The sequence below is a fragment of the Mauremys reevesii genome, unplaced genomic scaffold, assembly GCF_016161935.1.
Source record: "Mauremys reevesii isolate NIE-2019 unplaced genomic scaffold, ASM1616193v1 Contig8, whole genome shotgun sequence".
NCBI lineage: Eukaryota > Metazoa > Chordata > Testudines > Geoemydidae > Mauremys > Mauremys reevesii.
This window is the reverse complement of record NW_024100895.1, coordinates 547688-568740: the sequence shown is the minus strand read 5'-3', so window position 1 is coordinate 568740 and position 21053 is coordinate 547688. Positions and strand designations below refer to the sequence as shown.

At 58.6% G+C, this 21053-nt stretch overlaps 1 protein-coding gene across 1 annotated transcript; it reads right to left on the bottom strand.

Moving 5' to 3' along the window:
- Positions 1-829: 829 nt before the first annotated feature.
- Positions 830-18460, bottom strand: LOC120394809 (antigen peptide transporter 1-like). The gene is made up of 11 exons (XM_039518957.1): positions 17965-18460; positions 15029-15143; positions 12871-13001; positions 12023-12228; positions 10282-10479; positions 9701-9829; positions 5571-5759; positions 5168-5341; positions 2442-2601; positions 1826-1962; positions 830-1383 (listed from the first exon to the last, which is right to left on the bottom strand). The coding sequence occupies exons 1-11, from the start codon at positions 18458-18460 to the stop codon at positions 1090-1092; spliced, it is 2229 nt and encodes a 742-aa protein (XP_039374891.1). The 3' UTR covers positions 830-1089.
- Between the last annotated feature and the right edge of the window lie 2593 nt (positions 18461-21053).

Here is a 21053-nt window from a genome sequence, read left to right as displayed (position 1 = left end):
GAGGGGGTCCTGGAGCCTCACTGGGAGGCAGGAACTGGGCAGTTTTGGAGGGTTCCTTGCGCCCAGATGGGGGTCCCAGCACTCAGATAGGGGGAGTAGGACTCCGCCAAGCGGTGGAAAGAACCCCCAGAAAATATGCATAAAAAACAGATTTTATTACAAGCAACAAATAATAGAAACGATTTGATTTCCCCCTTCCAGGTCTCCCTTCCCCCACCACAACCCCCTCAATGCGGGGGGGGGTCCCCCTTTGCTCTTTGCAAGGATGTCTCTGGCCCTTGCACACCTATCACAGCAGGGGTGTGTGTGTGTGTGTGTGTGTGTATGGCCCTGGTGCACACCTATCACAGCAGGGGTGTGTGTGTGTGTGTGTGTGGCCCTGGTGCACACCTATCACAGCAGGGGTGTGTGTGTGTGTGTGTGTGTGTATGGCCCTGGTGCACACCTATCACAGCAGGGGTGTGTGTGTGTGTGTATGGCCCTGGTGCACACCTATCACAGCAGGGGGGGGGTGTGTATGCCCCTGGTGCACACCTATCACAGCAGGGGTGTGTGTGTGTGTGTATGGCCCTGGTGCACACCTATCACAGCAGGGGTGTATGTGTATGGCCCTGGTGCACACCTATCACAGCAGGGGTGTGTGTGTGTGTGTGTGTGTATGGCCCTGGTGCACACCTATCACAGCAGGGGGGTGTGTGTGTGTGTGTGTGTATGGCCCTGGTGCACACCTATCACAGCAGGGGTGTGTGTGTGTGTGTGTGTGTGTGTGTATGGCCCTGGTGCACACCTATCACAGCAGCTCTGTGTGTGTGTGTGTGTGTGTGTGTGTGTGTGTGTGTGTGTCCCACCCCCGGTCTAGCAGGGTGCGAGTGACCTTGTACCCAGGAGCAGGAGGCTGCAGAGAGGTGGGGTCCCAGCTGAGGCCTGGTCTCCTGTAACCCATGCTCAGCACCAGCTCTGCGTCCCCTACTCAGAGCCATCAGCTAAATCAGGAACTAACTCAGCAGAGTTTAAACTCCCCCTGGGGGACGGAGCAGCCACGTGCCAGGGGCAGGGGGTCTGAGAACCCCCCACCCCGCAGAGGAGGCGTCACACACCAGGGATCCCCGAACTACTCCCACCCCAGGGATGCTCCATGGCAGCATCAGAGCCCCCCAACCTCCACGCTATCCCTGGAGCCCCCTGGTCCCCGTTGAGCTGTTTCTGCACCAGGCACCAGTAGCTGCCCCGGCGCGCCAGCAGCTCCCGGTGGGTGCCCTGCTCCCGGATCTCCCCGTCCTCCAGCACCAGGATGCGGTTGGCTCGCTCCACGGTGCTCAGGCGATGGGCAATGAGCAGCACCGAGCGCCCGGCCCGGGCGCCCTCGTAAATCTCCTTCTCCACCTGCAACGGCAGACGCCCGGGTTACGAACCATCGCACGTATGGGAGCTGGCCGAGGTGGGCTGGGTGGTACAGGGCAGGGTGTGTGCGGTGCCCCGTTAGAGAACCTCCATAATCCAGCCCAGTGCATCAGTTACTGTCACACCCGACAGATTAAATCCAGGGAGGGAAACTTTCCCCAAGTGGAAACAGGTCGTTGTTGGATCCCTGTATCTCCCAGATGCCTCGTCCGGGTCACCCCAAACTTTGCAGAGAAATTCCACCCTGGGCTGAGATTTGGCCCATGAAATGTCAGGGGGATCGGCTGGGTCCGGGCAGTTAGGAGAGTGTCCAAGTGGAAATGGGAATCCAGCCTAGCACTGGCTTCTCAAACAGCTGCATGGATAGTTCTGAGCTGAGATGAAGAGGGGAGGGAGACACCGGGGGTGGGGACGTATCACTCACCCCCAGCTGACTCGCCGTGTCCAGGGCGCTGGTGGCGTCATCCAGGATCAGCACTCGGGGGTCTCGGAGCAGGGCTCGGGCGATGGCCACCCCCTGCCTCTGCCCCCCCGAGATCTGCCCCCCCATCTCCCCGACATCTGGGGCGGAGAGCTGAGGTTAGGACACTATGCAGCAGAAACACGGGTTCTCTGCCACCCCCGACACAGGAGAGCAGGGTCCCAGAGGGGTGGGGAAGGGAATCATGGAGTCCCCAGGGCAGGGGGGTTATGAAGTCGCAGGGGGAGGGTCCCAGGGGGAGGGATCAGGGGGTGTCTTGTGGTCTCAGGGGCACGGGGGGGTGTCCCAGATGGAGGGGGAGTCCCAGGGCAGGGTGGGATCAGAGCTGATACCTGTCTTAGCCGCTGGGGCAGGGCCTTGGGGATAGCGCCAGGCTCAACAGGGGGAGCCTGGGGGGAGGGGTATAGGGTTCCCAGGGAGGTGTTGGGGGGAGGGGTAGAGGAGTCCCAGAGGGGCAGGGCATCCCAAGGGGGGACTGGGGTGTTGGGGTCCCAGAGGTGTTGGGGTCCCGGGGGGTACTGGGGTGCAGGGTAGAGGGGTCTCAGGGGGGCACTGGTACCTGTGTCGTAGCCGTGGCTGAGCCGGGCGATGAAGCCGCGGGCGTTGGCGCGCTGGGCAGCCCCCGTCACCTCCTGGCGGCTGCGCCCCCCCAGCCCGTAGGCGATGTTCTCGTGCAGCGAGCGGGCGAACAGCACCGGCCCCTGGCTCACCAGCGCCACCTGGGGGCGAGGGGAGATGGAGTGGGACCGGGAGGGGACAGCAGGGTGGGGTGGGGAATGAGGGACCCTGGATGTCGAGCGGGAGGCTGAAAACGGCCAGACTCACTGTGATGTTGCACTCCATATGCTTTATGAAAATATGTTTGTGAATATGTAACTGGAATATGCTTCATACAATAGGTCTCTCGTAAGGAATCATTACAAATCTTATAACCTACAGCGTGTGGTCATCCTGTTAGTACGAATGTACCACTCTTGGATCTGAAACCAGGAATATGAACTATACCTCTGAGGCCGATTGTAACTATGCAAAGTGGGGGCCAGTAATGGTGGTTTTGGAATCTTGATGGCTCCCAGTAACCAGGACATTGGCTGTAGATGGTTTATTTACCTGCAAGCCTTCCTGTGGGTAATGAAGAATGAGGTCTCACAGGACATGTGACCATGTCACATGATACTGGAATCCATCTTAAACCTGGCGCTTTTCCATGGAGACGGAGGGGTGGGGACCCAGAGAGGGACAAAGGATTCCCGCCGGGTGCCAAAGCTATAAAAGGGGGTGGAGCAGGACAAAGGGGGGCTGCCAGTCATGAGAAATCCCCCAGTTACCACCTGAGCTGGAACAAGGGCTGTACCGGGGAAAGGACGGGCCCAGACTAGGAAGGAGGCTAGTCTGTGAAAGAAGCTTATTGGAACCTCTCTGAGGGTGAGATTTACCTGTATTCGGTTTCTTAATGTATTAGGCTTAGACCTGCGTGTTTTATTTTATTTTGCTTGGTAACTTACTTTGTTCTGTCTGTTATTACTTGGAACCACTTAAATCCGACTTTTTATACTTAATAAAATCACTTCTGTTCATTAATAAACTCAGAGTAAATGATTAATACCTGGGGAGGGGGCAAACCGCTGTGCCTATCTCTCTATCAGTGTTATAGAGGGCAGACAATTTATGAGTTTACTCTGTGTAAACTTTATACAGAGTAAAAGGGATTGATTTGGGGGGTTGGATCCCATTGGGAGCTGGAGACAGGTAACCTGCTGAGTGGTTTTCAGTTCAAGCCTGCAGCTTGGGGACATGGTTCACATCCTGGGTCTGTGTTGCAGCAGGCTAGTGTGTCTGGCTCAACAAGGCAGGGTCCCGGAGTCCCAAGCTGGCAGGGAAAACAGGGTCCGAGGTAGTTTCAGCACATCAGGTGAGAGTCCCAAGGGGGTCTCTATGACTGATCCCGTCACACTCACCGCGCCCACAGGGGCTGTTGGTGACGTCCGTTCCCCTGCAACGGGCAGACGCTCTCAGCCCCCAGTAGGTACCTGTGCTGGGGGGTGGAGGGGGGGAAAGGGGGATGGGGCTATTGGGGATGGAGAGTGATGCTGGGGTGGGTGGGTCATGTCCATGCCTGTGCCTCACCTTGCTGTGCAAGTATCGCTGTGGGGGAGGGGTGTAGCCTATAGGGAAATGTTTGCTAATGTTCAGTGAAAATGTGCTGGGTTCAAAAAAGAACTAGATAAGTTCCTGGAGGACAGGTCTATCCATGGCTATTAGCCAGGCTGGGCAGGGATGGTGTCCCTGGCCTCTGTTTGCCAGAAGCTGGGGATGGGCAATGGTAGCGAGGGGGGGAACAGTGTGGGGTTCAGAGGGTACCTTGTGGTGCAGGTAGCGATGGGGATGGGGAGGATGCCGGGGAAGGTGGGGTGGCAGGGGTACCTTGCAGTGCAGGTAGCGATGGAGGGAGCAGTGGGGTGGCAGGGGTACCTTGCTGTGCAGGTAGCGATGGGGAGCAGTGGGGTGGCAGGGGTACCTTGCTGTGCAGGTAGCGATGGGGAGCAGTGGGGTGGCAGGGGTACCTTGCAGTGCAGGTAGCGATGGAGGAGCAATGGGGCGGCAGGGGTACCTTGCTGTGCAGGTAGCGATGGGGAGCAGTGGGGGCGGCAGGGGTACCTTGCTGTGCAGGTAGCGATGGGGAGCAGTGGGGCGGCAGGGGTACCTTGCTGTGCAGGTAGCGATGGGGAAGGGGATGTCGGGGAGCAATGGGGTGGCAGGGGGTACCTTGCTGTGCAGGTAGCGATGGGGAGAGGATGTCGGGGAGCAATGGGGTGGCAGGGGTACCTTGCTGTGCAGGTAGCGATGGGGAAGAGGATGTCGGGGAGCAATGGGGTGGCAGGGGTACCTTGCTGTGCAGGTAGCAATGGAGGAGCAGTGGGGCGGCAGGGGTACCTTGCTGTGCAGGTAGCGATGGGGAAGGGGATGTCGGGGAGCAATGGGCGGGTGGCAGCGGGGTACCTTGCTGTGCAGGAAGCGATGGAGGAGCAGTGGGGTGGCAGGGGGTACCTTGCTGTGCAGGTAGCGATGGGGAGCAGTGGGGTGGCAGGGGGTACCTTGCTGTGCAGGTAGCGATGGAGGGAGCAGTGGGGCGGCAGGGGTACCCTGCTGTGCAGGTAGCGATGGGGAAGCAATGGGGGCGGCAGGGGTACCTTGCTGTGCAGGTAGCGATGGGGAAGCAGTGGGGGCAGCAGGGGTACCTTGCTGTGCAGGTAGCGATGGGGAGCGGTGGGGTGGCAGGGGTACCTTGCTGTGCAGGTAATGGTGCTCGTACTCCCGCAGGTCCCGCCCGTCCAGCAGCAGGCGTCCGCGCTGGGGCTCATAGAAACGCTCCAGCAGGGCCACCAGCGCCGTCTTCCCCGCGCCCGACGGGCCCACCAGCGCCGTCACCTCCCCGGGGCGCAGCTCCAGAGACACCCCCTGGGGAGGGAGCAGGTGGGGATTAAACCGGGGCCACCGGGGCCACCCACCCACACTCGCCCGGAGTCTGGGGGTTCTCTCTGAGCTTCCCGCTCTCGGTTCTGATCCATCCAAACCACACCCCCCCATCCTGCATTACCCCCCCTTCTCTGGGCATCAGGGCTGTGAATCCCCCCATGTCTCACCCAATCCCAGCCACGACCTGCCCCCACGTCCTTCCCCCGGGTACCTTGAGCACGGGGGCGTCGTCCCGGCCGGGGTAGGAGAACCAGACGTCCTGCACCTGGAGGAGCCCGCGCAGGGCAGGGGGGGCCAGCGTCCCGGGGGGGCTGATCTGGGGCGTCCGCTCCATGTACTCAAAGATCTTCTCTGAGGAGCCCACGGCCTTCTGCACGCTGGGGTAGGTGGAGAGCAGCCCCTGGGAATGGGGGCAGGGGGGTATCAGGGCTGGGTGAGCTCCCCCCACCCCACAATATTCCCAGCCGCCCGCCCTCAGGAGATGGTGAATCCACCGCTTCACACGGGAGTTGGTTTCTGTGGCTAATCACCCTTCACGTGAACCAGGAGAGGCTAATGAGCTTTAACTGCTACACGTGAACGTCGCCCCTTTGGTGAGCTCCTGGCACCTCTCCTGAGCATCCCCACCCAGGCAACCCCCAGCTCGCTCACTGCCCGGCGTTTTCTCCAGCCCCCAAGTCATTTTTGTGGCTCTTCTCTGCACCCTACAACCTGCCAGCCCCCAAAGGTCCTTTGGAACATCCTCGTTAAAGGACGTGCCCATGAGAACTGTGGGTGTTATTCCAGTGTCTCACCAGAGCCGCCTACACAGGGAAAATCCTCACCCTGCTCCTACCGGCTACCCCCGATTTTGCACACCAGGGTCACATTAGCCCGTTTGGTCGCAGCGTGGCCCTGGGCGCTCGTGGTCCGTTGCTTGCCCACTATGGCCCCTGAATCCTCTTTAGAGTCGCTGCTGTCCCAGACAGTCCCCCACCCTGCCGGTGTGGGCTGCAGTCCTTGTTCCCAGACGGGCGACCTTCCCTTCACTACCACACATTTCCTCTGAACAGGCTTCGTCTCCCAAGCGGTCCATATTGCTCTGTACGTCTGCCCTGTCCTCACCAGTACTCACCACTCCCCAGTCTGGGTGTGTCTGTTATCAGCCGGGATTGGAATGACAGAGGTAACTCACCTGACTGGAGCACTGTCATGGATGGGTATAAACGGTTCAGGAAGGACAGGCAGGGCAGGAAAGGTGGGGGAGGAGTTGCACTGTATGTCAGAGAGCAGTATGACTGCTCAGAGCTCTGGTATGAAACTGGAGAAAAACCTGAGAGTCTCTGGGTTAAGTTAAGAGGCGAGAGCAACAAGGCTGATGTCGTGGTGGGCGTCTGCTATAGACCACCCGACCAGGAGGAGGAGGTGGACGAGGCTTTCTTCAGACAATTAACTGAAGTTTCCAGATCACAGGTCCTGGTTCTCATGGGGGAATTCAGTCACCCTGACATCGGCTGGGAGAGCAATACAGCAGTGCACAGACAATCCAGGAAGTTTTTGGAGAGCGTTGGGGACAACGTCCTCGAGGAAGTGCTGGAGGAACCGACTAGGGGCCGTGCTCCTCTTGACCTGCTGCTCACAGACAGGGAAGAATTGGTAGGGGAAGTAGAAGTGGATGGGAACCTGGGAGGCAGTGACCATGAGATGGTTGAGTTCAGGATCCTGACACAAGGAAGGAAGGAGAGCAGCAGAATACGGATCCTGGACTTCAGAAAAGCAGCCTTTGACTCCCTCAGGGAACTGGGGGGTAGGATCCCCGGGGAAGCTAATATGAGGGAGAAAGGAGTCCAGGAGAGCTGGTGTATTTTAAAGAAGCCTTATTGAGGGCACAGGAACAAACCATCCCGATGTGCAGAAAGAACAGCAAATATGGCAGGCGACCAGCTTGGCTTAACAGAAAAATCTTCGGGGAGCTTAAACACAAAAAGGAAGCTTAGAAGAAGTGGAAACTTGGACAGATGACTAGGGAGGAGTATAAACATATTGCTCGAGCACGCAGGGCTGTAATCAGGAAGGCCAAGGCACAGTTGGAGTTGCAGCTATCAAGGGATGTGAAGGGTAACAACAAGGGTTTCTACAGGTATGTTAGCAACAAGAAGAAGGTCAGGGAAAGTGTGGGCCCCTCACTGAATTGGGGAGGCAACCTAGTGACAGAGGATGTGGAAAAAGCTGAAGTACTCAATGCATTTTTTGCCTCGGTCTTCGCAGACAAGGTCAGCTCCCAGACTGCTGCACTGGGCAGCACAGCATGGGGAGGATATGAGCAGCTGTCAGTGGTGAAAGAACAGGTTAAGGACTGTTTAGAAAAGCTGGACGTGCACAAGTCCATGGGTCCAGATCTAACGCATCCAAGGGCGCTGAGGGACTTGGCTGATGTGATTGCAGAGCCATTGGCCATCATCTTTGAAAACTCATGGCGAACAGGGGAGGTCCCAGATGATTGGAAAAAGGCTAATGTAGTGCCCATCTTTTAAAAAGGGAAGAAGGAGAATCCGGGAAACTACAGGCCAGTCAGCCTCACCTCAATCCTTGGAAAAATCATGGAGCAGGTCCTCAAGGAATCCATTTTGAAGCACTTGGAGGAGAGGAAAGTGATCAGGAACAGTCAGCATGGATTCACCAAGGGCAAGTCATGCCTGACTAACCTAATTGCCTTCTATGAGGAGATAACCGGCTCTGTGGATGAGGGGAAAGCGGTGGACATGATATATCTTGACTTTAGCAAAGCTTTTGATACCGTCTCCCACAGTATTCTTGACAGCAAGTTAAAGGAGTATGGGCTGGATGAATGGACTATAAGGTGGATAGAAAGCTGGATAGATCGTCGGGCTCAACAGGTAGTGATCAACGGCTCCATGTCTAGTTGGCAGCCAGTTTCAAGTGGAGTGCCGCAGGGGTCGGTCCTGGGGCCGGTTTTGTTCAACATCTTCATTAATGATCTGGAGGATGGTGTGGACTGCACCCTTAGCAAGTTTGCAGATGACACTAAACTGGGAGGAGCGGTTGATACGCTGGAGGGTAGGGATAGGATACAGAGGGACCTAGACAAATTAGAGGATTGGGCCAAAAGAAACCTGATGAGGTTCAACAAGGACAAGTGCAGAGTCCTGCACTGAGGACGGAAGAATCCCATGCACTGCTACAGACTAGGGACCGAATGGCTGGGCAGCAGTTCTGCAGAAAAGGACCTAGGGGTTACAGTGGACGAGAAGCTGGATATGAGTCAACAGTGTGCCCTTGTTGCCAAGAAGGCTAATGGCATTTTGGGCTGTATAAGTAGGGGCATTGCCAGCAGATCGAGGGATGTGATCATTCCCCTCTATTCAGCACTGGTGAGGCCTCATCTGGAGTACTGTGTCCAGTTTTGGGCCCCACACTACAAGAAGGATGTGGAAAAATTGGAAAGAGTCCAGCGGAGGGCAAAAAAAATGATTAGGGGGCTGGAACACATGACTTATGAGGAGAGGCTGAGGGAACTGGGATTGTTTAGTCTGCAGAAGAGAAGAATGAGGGGGGATTTGATAGCTGCTTTCACCTACCTGAAAGGGGGTTCCACAGAGGATGGATCTAGACTGTTCTCAGTGGTACCCGATGACAGAACAAGGAGCAATGGTCTCAAGTTGCAGTGGGGGACGTCTAGGTTGGATATTAGGAAAAACTTTTTCACTAGGAGGGTGGTGAAGCACTGGAATGGGTTCCCTAGGGAGGTGGTGGAATCTCCTTCCTTAGAGGTTTTTAAGGTCAGGCTTGACAAAGCCCTGGCTGGGATGATTTAGTTGGGTTGGTCCTGCTCTGAGCAGGGGGTTGGACTAGATACCTACTGAGGTCCCTTCCCACCCTGAGATTCTATGATACGTCCAGATCACTGACAAAAATGTTGAGGGGTGTGTGTGTGTGTGTGTCTGTGTGTGTGAGGGCTGCGTGTGTGTCCCCCACCCCCAGCTGACCTCTCCCCACTTCCATCTGCCCCATCCGGCTCCCAGCACTGGGACACACCAACAGCAAGGCCTGGCATGGGGAGGAAAAGGGGGTCAGATGGAGGGTGTCTATGCTCCCCTCCCCACACCCCATCCAACCCATCTCCACCCACCATGGGGCACACTCAGAGCAGGGCCTGGGGGGTAGAGACAGGAAGGCCTGGGCCTCACCAGCACCCCATGTCCCTCTGTGACTGCTCCCCGCTCTGGGGTGCGTCGGGGCAGGAGCTGGGGGGCACAGAGGGAGGGGTCAGTCTGTGTCTGAGCATCACCTTCCTCCCCCCATCCCCCAGTACCTGTTCAGTCTCTGCAGCCCCCCACTCACCTCCAGGGCTGTGCTGAAATTTGTCGCATAGAGGACGAAGGTGACCAGGTCTCCGGTGCTGATGCCCCCCGCGGCGACCAGCCGCCCCCCGTAGTACAGGATCCCCACCTTCAGGGCCAGCTGTGGCAGCTGGGGGGGACAGGGGGTTAATGGGTTAGTCCTGGGGTGCTGGCCGTTGGGTCACACTCCCTTCCCTGCCCTTAGGGGCCGCCTTGGGGCGGGGGGGCCTGGCTCACCTTCAGCCAGTGCTGAGAAATGGGGGGATGAGCCGGGAGGGGACAGCAGACAGACACTGGCAGGCTGGGGGGAGCCCAAAGGGGTCTTCTGCATTCCCCTCCCCCAGGCCCCTAATGCCAGCCTCTCTGCCCCCCACAGCTGCCCCCTCCCCAGGATACTGCATCTCTCTGACTCCTGCTGCCAGGTCCCCATCCCCCAACCCCCTGATGCTGCCCCCAGGATCCAGCCTCCCTCTGACATACCCCCCACCCCACCGCCTCTCTGCCCCCAGGGTGCTGCTCCGCACTGCTCCTCCCCTGTGAATCCCGGGCCCCTCCCTCGGCCCACCCCCAAGGCCCCCTTACGCTGTTGGTCCACATGGAGGCGGCGTAGGCGGCTGCCTCCTGCTGGTTGAGCCGGTAGGTCTCCTGCAGCCGCTGCCCGTAGCGCCGGGCGGCCCCCTCCTCGTTGGCGAAGCTGCGCACCGTGGCCATGGCCTGGAAGGTCTCCACCGCCACCTCGTTGGCCTTGGCCAGGGACTCCTGCACCCGCTTAGCTAGATTCTTGGGGAGGGGTGGGGGAGACGGGAGCCAGGTCACATCAGGCACTCGGGGGTGAAATGCTAAAGGGACAATACACGGGATACCCACACTCAGCCAGGCCGGGCGGGCTCCATGCCTGGCACAGACCCACAGTGCTGAGAGGGGCGCGGGGACCCGGCTAACACAGGGTAAATCTGCCCACAGTGCTTAGAAAGTGGCCAGCACAGTTCTCTGGGGTGGGGAATGGGGCACATCCCCTCTGGGGGGCGCCGGCTCTGACCTGGCCCCAGGGCGGGACTGGCTGGCTCGGGAGGGGGGTGGGGAATGGGGCGGGGGCCTGTCCCCTCTAGGGGGCACCGGCTCCCCTCCGGCCCCAGGGCGGGACTGGCTGGCTCAGGGGGGCAGAGAATGGGGCCTGGGTTGTGGTACCTGGTGGAACTTCCCCAAGAGCCAGAGCACCAGCAGGATGACGGGCAGTGCCAGGTGCAGGTCGGGGGCTGAGCAGGGTGGGGCCAGGCTGTGGGGCGGAGGGGCGGTACCTGGTGGGATTTCCCGGAGAGCTTGGGCACCAGCAGGACGAGGGGCAGCGTGGGGTGCAGGCGGGGGGCTAAGCGGGGCAGGGAGCTGGAGGCAGGTTGCAGGGTGGGGCACTGGGGGCAGGTTGGGGGCAGGGGGCTGAGCAGGTTGGGGTCTGGGGGCAGGTTGCAGGGTGGGGGCTGGGGACAGGCTGTGGGGCGGGGCTGGGGAAGGTTGGGGGCTGGGGACAGGCTGTGGGGAGGCGGTACCTGGTGGAATTTCCCAGAGAGCTTGGGCACCAGCAGGACGAGGCAGCGCGGGGGTGCGGGTGGGGCTGAGCGGGGCAGGGAGCTGGAGGCAGGTTGTGGGGTGGGGCACTGGGGGCAGGTTGGGGCAGGGGCTGAGCAGGGCGGGGGCTGGTGGCAGGTTGCAGGGGCGGGGGCTGGGGACAGGCTGTGGGAGGGGCGGTACCTGGTGGAATTTCCCAGAGAGCTTGGGCACCAGCAGGATGAGGGGCAGCACGGGTGCGGGCAGGGGCTGAGCAGGGGCGGGGCTGGGGGCAGGATGGGGGCTGGGGGCAGGTTGCAGGGTGGGGGGCTGGGGGCAGGCTGTGGGCGGAGGGGGGGGTCCTGGTGGCGTTTCCCGGCGAGGGTGGGCACCAGCAGGATGAGGGGCAGCACGGGGTGCGGGCAGGGGCTGAGCAGGGGCGGGGCTGGGGCAGGTTGCAGGGCCGGGGGCTGGGGCCAGGCTGTGGGGCGGAGGGGCGGTACCTGGTGGAATTTCCCAGAGAGCTTGGGCACCAGCAGGATGAGGGGCAGCACGGGTGCGGGCAGGGGCTGAGCAGGGCGGGGCTGGTGGCAGGTTGCAGGGTGGGGGCTGGGGACAGGCTGTGGGCGGAGGCGGTACCTGGTGGAATTTCCCAGAGAGCTTGGGCACCAGCAGGATGAGGGCCGCGCGGGGTGCGGGCCGGGGGCTGAGCAGGGCGGGGGGCTGGGGGCCGGTGGGCGGGGGGGGGGCTGGGGACAGGCTGTGGGGGGAGGGGCGGTACCTGGTGGAATTTCCCAGAGAGCTTGGGCACCAGCAGGATGATGGGCAGCCCTACGGTGGTGAAAAGCACCAGGCGCAGCGACACCTGCACCATCAGGGCATAGAGGAAGACTCCCTGCATCCCGCACCACATCAGCACGTTCAGCTTCTCACTCAGCACCTCGCTGACAGTGTCAGTGTCCACAGTCACTCGGGAGGTGATGTCCCCTGGGGACAGAGGTGAGGATGAGGTCACATCAGTGCTAAGAGAAGGGGGAGGATCAATCCCATGGGGAGGATCCATCCATCAATAATCCAGATCAGCTCATTAGTAACCCCAATCAATCCATTAATAACCCAACCAAGGCCCTTAATCCATCCAATCCACCACTAACTCCAACCAACAACCTCAATCTAATTAATCCATCAATAACACCCGACCAATAATTCCAGTGAATCCCTTAGCAACCCCAACCAACAACCTCAGTGTAACCAACCTATCAATAACCCCAATCAGTAATTCCAGTTCACCATCAACAGCTCCCAGGAAACAACCTCAATCACTCCATTCATCACCCCAATCCATCCAACAGAGGATTGATTCGTACAAAGGCTGGGGGAAGGCTGGGGTCTGTGAGTTGTGGGTACCAGCGGGGAGGGGTTGAGCTGGGGAGGTTGAGGGAAATGTGGTGTTAAGGGAGTGGAGAGGGCAGAGGGGGGGCAGGTGAAATTGGGTCAGGAGAACATGTGGGAAGATGTGCACAAAACAAAGGGGCGATACAAGGGGATCCGAGGGTGATGTGGGGAGACTGGGGGCAGTACGGGGGAGACCCTGGGGGTGCAGAAGGAGATCTGGGTTAGTATTGTTACCGGTTCGGTTGGCGTGGAAGAAGGCGATCTCTTGATGCAGGACAGAGCTGAACACCTGGCTCTGGATACGCATGTGGATCCGGTTCATGGTCTCCTTATAGACAGTGTCACAGATGAATTTGGTCACAGCACTGGGGGAGGTGGGGGGAGACCAGGAGGTGACACGTCAGTATGAATTTTCCCAACATCTGTTAGAGATCTGAGCCACATATACACTCCCAACTCTCCTGGGCACTTTGATTCTCAAGGCCACATGGTCCCCCTGGGGCTAAGAGGATGGGACACTTACATGGATACCAGGAATAGCCACAGTTACATTACAGAGGATGAAACATTTTATAAGGGATCCAAACCCCCATGCCTCAGGGCACGAGCCAACCTCCGAGTCCTGGGGGCCAGGAGGAAATTTTCCCTGGAGGCAGGTTACATTTGTATCAATAATACAAAAGGGGTGTCAGAAACACAATATTGAATTGCTTCAAGTTCAGCATTTTTATAACAAGGTTACAGTTGCACGTCAAACACTTTTCTTGTAATCCAACTACAAGAAATACAACATTAAAACAGAACCGAATATTGTCAAGCTAACATTAAGAAGGGTCAAAGCTACCTTTACACTTTTCTTTTAAAGACGCAAGGTGAAACTATTTCAATTCTTCATCAAAAAAGCAAAAATGCCTGAAAACGGAAATATTTTGATTTGGAAATGCTGCCGTGGTGCCCCATGGGAGTTGTAGTTTGGTTGTCTCGAGTCCCCATTGTCTGTGTAACAGGCTTCCTGGCTGCCCTACATCTCCCACAATGAAAGGTGGCCAGGGACTCCCATGATGCATCATTTCCCCTCTCCAAGAAGGAACACTGTGGTGCATCATGGGAGATATAGTTCAACTGATCTATAGAGGAGAATGGAAGCATCAGGCACCTGAACTACAACTCCCATGAGGCACTGCAGCAGCATTTCCAAATGGAAATATTTCAGTTTTTTACCACTATTTGAATTTCAGCAAAAAACAAAACATTCCACGGGGAGGGGGGGAACTCTAAACATTTTTCACCCAGCTCTACTGTGCTTAGAAAGTGAGTCGTCTCTCTGTCCATCAGAATTTAGGAGTGGGAGCTTTACATTTCAGTATGTGATCTTGGGCTACAGCACATTACAACCTTGTAACACGTGAATGTGACAGGCATGTAAAAGCAACTCAGTTAAAATATATATATTTTTAAATGTGATCACTGTCATACAGGGGCCTTATGAATTCCTAGCAGCAAAAATCCATTATTATTCCTTTATTCAGCTCATAAAATGTGCAAATCAAAACCCTCTTTATGCGTGACATTAAACCCTACAGAAGGCCCATGCGCCACTTAAATCCCATTTCAGCCCTGTTTTGATGACTTAATTTTTGTATAAGCCAAATACTGGGTGAATTTCCCCGTAAGCACAATATCAAAACTAACACAAGGTAAATAAGAAGCCTGACGAGTTGGCTTGATGACAGTTAAGAGATTCCAGTTCCCCCCACATGAAACTCAAATTCTCCCTTTCACCCCTCACATAAAAGCCTGCAGAAATCCCGCACTACTGGCATCCCAGTGTGCCAGGAAGGCCATTCACAGACTTGGGATCTGGCTGCTGAAGGGGAAGGGAAGGTCCAGAGTTGAGGGCCTACCACCACGATGTCCTAGTGTAGGGTCAGCTGACCTCCACTGGTGGGTAACATGAGGAGAGAGGAGTCCGCCAGGTAGCCAGGTCCCAAACCATTTAGGGCCAAAATCAACACCTTGAATTGGTTGCAGCCACAAAGGGGAAGCCAGTGCAGTCTACAGGACACAGGCCAAGTGTGCTCCTCCAAAGGAGGTGGGTAGCTGCATTCTGCATCGGCTGAAGTGGCCAAGTGTCCGAGACTGGGCCATGCCGCAGGCAACAGGCTGACTGACTGTAGGGACAATCCGGCCCTGGACAATAGACTGTCGGGGTCAGCCCAGCCCCAGGGGGCTTGGACTAGGGAAGATGACCAGGCTTCCCCCTGGCTAACACCTCTCGTGCCATGACTGGCGTGGTCTGGGCAGGGCTTCTCTCCCTCTCCTGTGAGTTCAGTCCTGGTCCAGGCACCATCGCTCCACCCCACCCCCAGCTGACGAAGACCCCGTCCCCTACCTGCCGACGGCGATGAGGAACATGTCCCAGACGGCCTGGATGAAGACTGAGGGGTCGTCCTCGTTTATGATCCAGTCGGTCATGCGCCCCAAGTAGTAGGGGAACGCCATCTCCCCTGCAACAGAACAGCCCAGGCTGAGACCAGGGGGCCAGGGCAGACAAGGGGAATCCCAGGTACAGCCTCTGACACCATGGAGTCCCCCCCCATCATACACACACACACACCCACCTCCGTTAAGAGCATTTTCTTAGTTAAAGACACTCCTGCTACATATAGGTACCGCGACAGGCCCCTGAACCTGGCCCCCTCCTTGCTTCACCCTAGGGAAGTAACTTGATACCTTGGGGGGTTGAGCCCTGCAGGGACTCTGCACCTATCAGCACAGCATCTGACAGCCCCAAGTGAGGAATCACAGAATCCTAGGACTGGAAAGAACCTCGAGAGATCATCTAGTTCGGTCCCCTGAACTCCTAGGAGGACTGAGTGGTCTCTAGTTGTATCATCATCTCAAAACCCTGGTGTACACTATGAGCTTAGGTCGAATTTAGCAGCGTTAGATCGATTTAACCCTGCACCCTTCCACACGACGAAGCCATTTTTGTCGACTTAAAGGGCTCTTAAAATCGATTTCTGTACTCCTCCCCGACGAGGGGATCAGCGCTGAAATGGACCCTGCTGGGTTGAATTTGGGGTAGTGTGGACGCAATTCGATGGTATTGGCCTCCGGGTGCTATCCCAGGGTGCTCCATTGTGTCCGCTCTGGACAGTGCTCTCAACTCAGATGCACTGGCCAGGTGGACAGGAAAAGCCCTGCGAACTTTTGAATTTCATTTTCTGTTTGGCCAGCGTGGCGAGCTCAGAGGTGACCGTGCAGAGCTCATCAGCACAGGTCACCATGGAGTGCCAGAATTTGAAACAACACTGACTTTATTGCTTCTGCAAGTGGAGATCAAAGGGGGGGAGGGGAGGGCGGTTGGCTTACAGGGAAGTAGAGTGAACCAAGGGGGCGGGTTTTCATCAAGGAGAAACAAACAGAACTTTCACACCGTAGCCTGGCCAGTCATGAAACTGGTTTTCAAAGCTTCTCTGATGCGCAGCACACCCTGCTGTGCTCTTCTAACCGCCCTGGTGTCTGGCTGCGCGTACTCAGCGGCCAGGCCATTTGCCTCAACTTCCCACCCCGCCATAAACGTCTCCCCGTTACTCGCACAGATATTGCGGTGCACACAGCAAGCAGCAGTAACAACGGGAATATTGGTTTCGCTGAGGTCTAACCAAGTCAGTACACTGCGCCAGAGCTCTTTCAAACGTCCAAAGGCACATTCTACCACCATTCTGCACTTGTTCAGCCTCTAGTTGAACTGCTCCTTACTACTGTCCAGGCTTCATGAGCCATGGGACCAGGGGGTAGACTGGGGTAGGAGCGACCGCACAGTGCTGCCGGCTGGGAGAGCAGCCTGAGGCAGAAGCCTTCAGCTGGCATGATATTCCAAGCAGGACTGAATCTCCATGAGACAAAACTTAAAGAAGAGAATGACCTGGAGTCATTCCCATTTTTGTCCAGGCGCCCCAACCGACCTCACCGAGCTCGGCCAGGAGCACCCGTGGAACGACGACGACAGTTAGCAGTCGTATTGCACCGTCTTCCGTCCGCAAGGCAAGGCAAGGCAAGGCAAGGGGATGCTGCTGTGTAGCAATGCAGTACTGTGTCTGCCAGCAGCACCCAGGAGATGTACGGTAACGGTGAGCTGAGCGGGCTTCATGCTTGCCGTGGTATGTCGTCTGCACGGGTAACCCAGGAAAAAAGGCAAGAAACGATTGTTTGCCGTTGCTTTCACGGAGAGAGAGAGGTAGGGGGGCCTGACGACATGTACCCACAACCACCCACGACAATGTTCTTACCCTGTCAGGCATTGAGAGCTTAACCCAGAATTCCAATGGGCGGCGGAGACTGCGGGCACTGTGGGCTAGCTACCCACACTGCACCGCTCCGAAAGTCGACGCTAGCCTCGCTACTGTGGACGCACGCTGCCGATCTAATGCACTTAGTGGGGACACACAATCGACTGTATCAAATCAATTTCTAAAAAATCGACTTCTATTAAATCGACCTAATTTCATAGTGTAGACATACCCTCAGTTCTACGTCTCAGGGGGTCGGTCGTTCCCGTCACTTCTGTTGTATGTAGGAAGAAACTGAGGCACAGAGAGAGAATGGGACTTACCCAAGGTCAGACAGTGAGTCAGTGGCACAAGCTGGGGAGATAACCCAGGACTCCTGGCTCCCAGCCCCACAGCTCTAACCCACCAGACCCCACTCCCCTCCCAGAACTGGGGAGAGAACCCAGGAGTCCTGGCTCCCAGCTCCAACCTACCACACCCCACACCCCTCCCAGAGCTAAGATAGAACCCAGGAGTCCTGGCTCCCTGTTCTCTGCTATGAGCACTACACCACACTGCTACCTTTAACAAAACGTCCCGTCCAAGCAGATCCCACCATGGGGTGTTATAGCTCAGGAAAGCGTCTCAGCAGAGAGAGAAGTGGTGTCACTCTGGGCTGACGATCAGGAGCCCGAGAAGGCAGTTACAGGAGTGCAGGTCTGCGCTACGTCCTTACGGCTCTTTGTGGCAGCTGTGCCCTCATGTATCTCACAGACCTAGAGCCCATCATCCCGGTGTGTCATTGTGATCCTCTGTCTGACTCCGTCCTCAGATCCTAATGCGTCTGTCCGTCCTTCTAGCCTTCCCACCACAGTCTGTATCTCCAGCCCTTAATCCTAGCCTATCCACCCACCGTCCCCAGCGTCTGTCCATTGCCCGCATACACCCGCTCTGGCCATCCGGCCCCCGCCATCTAGCACAGTTATAGGACGTCAGCTCCCCCCGTATCTACGCCGCTGCTCCTTTGCTGCCACGGCCCCGTCCCCCGACTCACCGAGCGAGGACAGCACCAGGAACCCCGCCATGGCCACGAAGCGCAGCAGGTCGGGCCTCAGACAGGCCAGCAGCCGGCCCAGCGAGGCCGAGGGCCCCGGCTCCCCCCTGCCGGCGGGGAACAGCTGGTGCCAGAGCGCGGCCGCCAGCCCCGCCGCCATGTAGGTCAGGCCGAAGACGTCCCCTCGCCCCCAGCCGTGCAGCAGCTCCGAGGGGGGCGCCCGGGGCTGGGCCAGCGCCTGCAGGGTCACGTGGCCGGGCAGCAGCAGGCTGAGCAGGGCGGCCAGGGGCAGCAGCGCCTCCGCAGCCCCGGGCAGCCCCTGCCCCCTGCCGCGGGCAGCCTGGGCGCTCAGGCTCAGCAGTGCCCCCCGCGCCAGCGCCACCCCCCAGGCCAGCGCCAGGGGGTCCCAGGCCTGCAGCAGGGGGCAGAGCCGCAGGGCCAGGCGCAGGGTGAGGAAATCCAGCAGCACCGCCAGGGGCAGGGAGAGCCAGGCCATGGCCGGCTTCATGCCCGGGCCGGGCCCTGCAGCGCTCAGCAGCGAGTGTCCAAATCTCCTAGGCCTGGCTGTGGCCGGTCCCTGCCGCGCTCAGCAGCGAGTGTCTAAGTCCCCTAGGCCCAGCAGCGGCCGGTCCCCGCCGGGGGCGCCCTCTGGCGGCCGCTCGGGTCACTGCGCTCAGAGCCGCGCCGGAGTGACCGCAGAACCTGTCCTGCCGATCCAGTTCCACTCCGCTTCGGGTCTCCCGCTTTCCCCGGTGCGGGCCGGGGTCTGGATGCGGCTGCTCCGGGGCTAGCGGATCCCAGGCGCCGGGGGCAATTCCTGGCCCCGCGCCGCCCGCAACTCCCGGCCCGGGCGAGGGGCCGCGAACTGGGGGGCGGAGGCGGAGAGAGGCGGGTCCGGCACCGGGTTCGCCGGCCGCCCTGGGAAGCCCCCGGCTGCCCCGATCCGCTTCTGGGAAAGGAGGCGGCTTCCCGAAAGTGAAAGTGAAACCGGATTAGCGCAGAGCCCGCTACGACCCGTTCTCGCGGCCCGCCAAGGTCATAAGCGGAATTGGGCTATTCCGGGGGGCGCTTCTTCCGCTGCCTTTTTTTCCAGTTTCCCTCCTGCGCTGCTGGTTCGTTGACTCCGGGGGGGGATTCCCACGCCGGGGCGGAGGCTGGGTGTCAATTTCTGTTGCATGAATTAATGACACCCCGCCCCAGCAGTCCCCTGCCCTCCCCTGTGCATCAGGACATCACGCAGAAAGTCCCCCCCCCCCCTTTCTCATTCTGCGCAGCTCTTCCGCCGGCCAGAAAGAGGGAGGCTGGGTCCCAAGGGCATCTCTGTGAAGCCGAAATGCAACGTTTGACAGAAGCGGGATTGCAACAGACAACACTGATTCAGGGCTTTAAAACCCAGCCAGTCACTAAACACCTGTCACGGCCTGGCTGGCCCCAGGCAGGCGCCACTGCTGTGGAGAGGAGCTGGGCTCCAGGGTAGCGCAGTTCCTGCTGTTCTTCCATTACTCGGATCTGGAGTCCTGCAACTCTGGTCTCAGCTTGCAGCAGTTCCAATCACCTCCTGGGAGGTTCTCTGGTCTCTCCTCAGCTGGGCCCAGGCTTGTGTCTCTTGCATCCGAAGTGCTGCCATTTCTCTCTCTCGCAGGGCTTGCCATTTTGATTCTGCATCACTCATAGTGACTAACTTTAACCTTTAACACTCTCAGGTTTAAATTTCAGATTTGGACTAGTGGGGGGGTCTGATCCAAAACCCAAAGGATCTGGTTCTGGGGATCCTGCCGGCTAAGCCAGTGTGAGCCGTGGTGCTCGGGGCAGCCCGCGCTGGAAATGCCAAGGGCAGGGCGGGCTGCGAAAGGGAGCTCAGACACTCCCAAGACTGGTGGGTAACACTGAAGTTACACTCCCCAACCAGTCACAAACTGCTTCTGATCCCCTCCCCCTCCACCAGGGCCGGTGCAACCACCAGGCGAACTAGGCCCCATTTGCCCTTACCCACGCTGTGGGGGCCGGCTGCCTGTGCCACCGCTGAGAGCCCCGGGGGCGGCGGGGAGCCCGGCTCAGCCCGGCTCTGCTCTTTGAACGGAGAAGCTGGGTGTCTACTCCGCCTGCAAGGCACCTAGCCAGGCCGCGGGGAGCCGCACGGGCCACGGAGCGCCTGGGGGTGGGCAGGGTGCAGTCCCTGGACTGGGGAATGGTGTATGTGGGAGCAACCCGGGCACCCCTCCCCCAGCCAGCACCACCCCCTCCAACACCCACCGACCAGCTACCTTCTCCCTGCGCAGCCCCCGCCCCAACCCCCCCCCCTGGCCGGCCACTTCGGCCTCTGGGCAACCACCACCCCCCACCCCCCCCCCCCCCGACCGCCCCAGTCACCTTCACCCCTGCAGCACCCTCGGGACACACTCCCCAGCCATCTCCCTCCTGCCCATTCCTCCTGTGCAAACTCCTCAGTGCCACCGTCACCCCTGCAACAACCCCGGGCACAGACACCCCCCCCGCCTGCCAGCCCCTTGCAACAACCCCCTCCCACCCACTTCTCCCTTCTGCCACTCCCGCCCTGCCACTGCACCCCCTGCAACGAGCCCCTTTTGCCTCTGTGCAATCTCATCCCTGCCACTGCACCCCTGCCCCCTCCACCTCTTGGCCACCTCCACCCCCTGCAACAATCTCATGCACCCCCCTCTCTGCCACCTTCACTCCCTGGAAGAGCCCCCATACGACCCCCCTCTTTGCAACCCCCCTGTGCCCCCTGCACTTTGTGAACATCTGGGTCCCTGGGGGGCACTTGGCCATAGGAAGGTGGGGGCTGGACATCGGAGAGGGGGTGCAAGGTGGAAGTTACGCCTAGGGCGCAAAATATCCTTGCACCGGCCCTGCCCTCCACGCTGGTTATCAAGAAGCAAAATAAGAAATCACACAGCCTCCTTTACTGCATTCCAGTTCTCTGGCTTCCAATCAGCACCTAGGTCCAGTACAGTCAGAAGTTATATATGCTCACATATACAAAGTGTTCTTCTGAGCCCAAAGGGTCAGCCACATCACCAGGGCAGTATGGGATTGGATCTTACCCAAAATCCCACACTAGAAAAGAA

Bases quoted from the DNA above. Each gene is read 5' to 3' on its own strand.
- LOC120394809 (XM_039518957.1), bottom strand. From the start codon at position 18,460: ATGGCCTGGCTCTCCCTGCCCCTGGCGGTGCTGCTGGATTTCCTCACC. The intron at 12,229-12,870 runs GTAACAATACTA...CTCTGTCCCCAG, and splicing joins CTTCCACGCCAACCGAACCG to GGGACATCACCTCCCGAGTG. The intron at 5,760-9,700 runs GTGAGTGGGGGG...CCCCATTCCCAG, and splicing joins ATTTCAGCACAGCCCTGGAG to GGGCTGCTCTCCACCTACCC.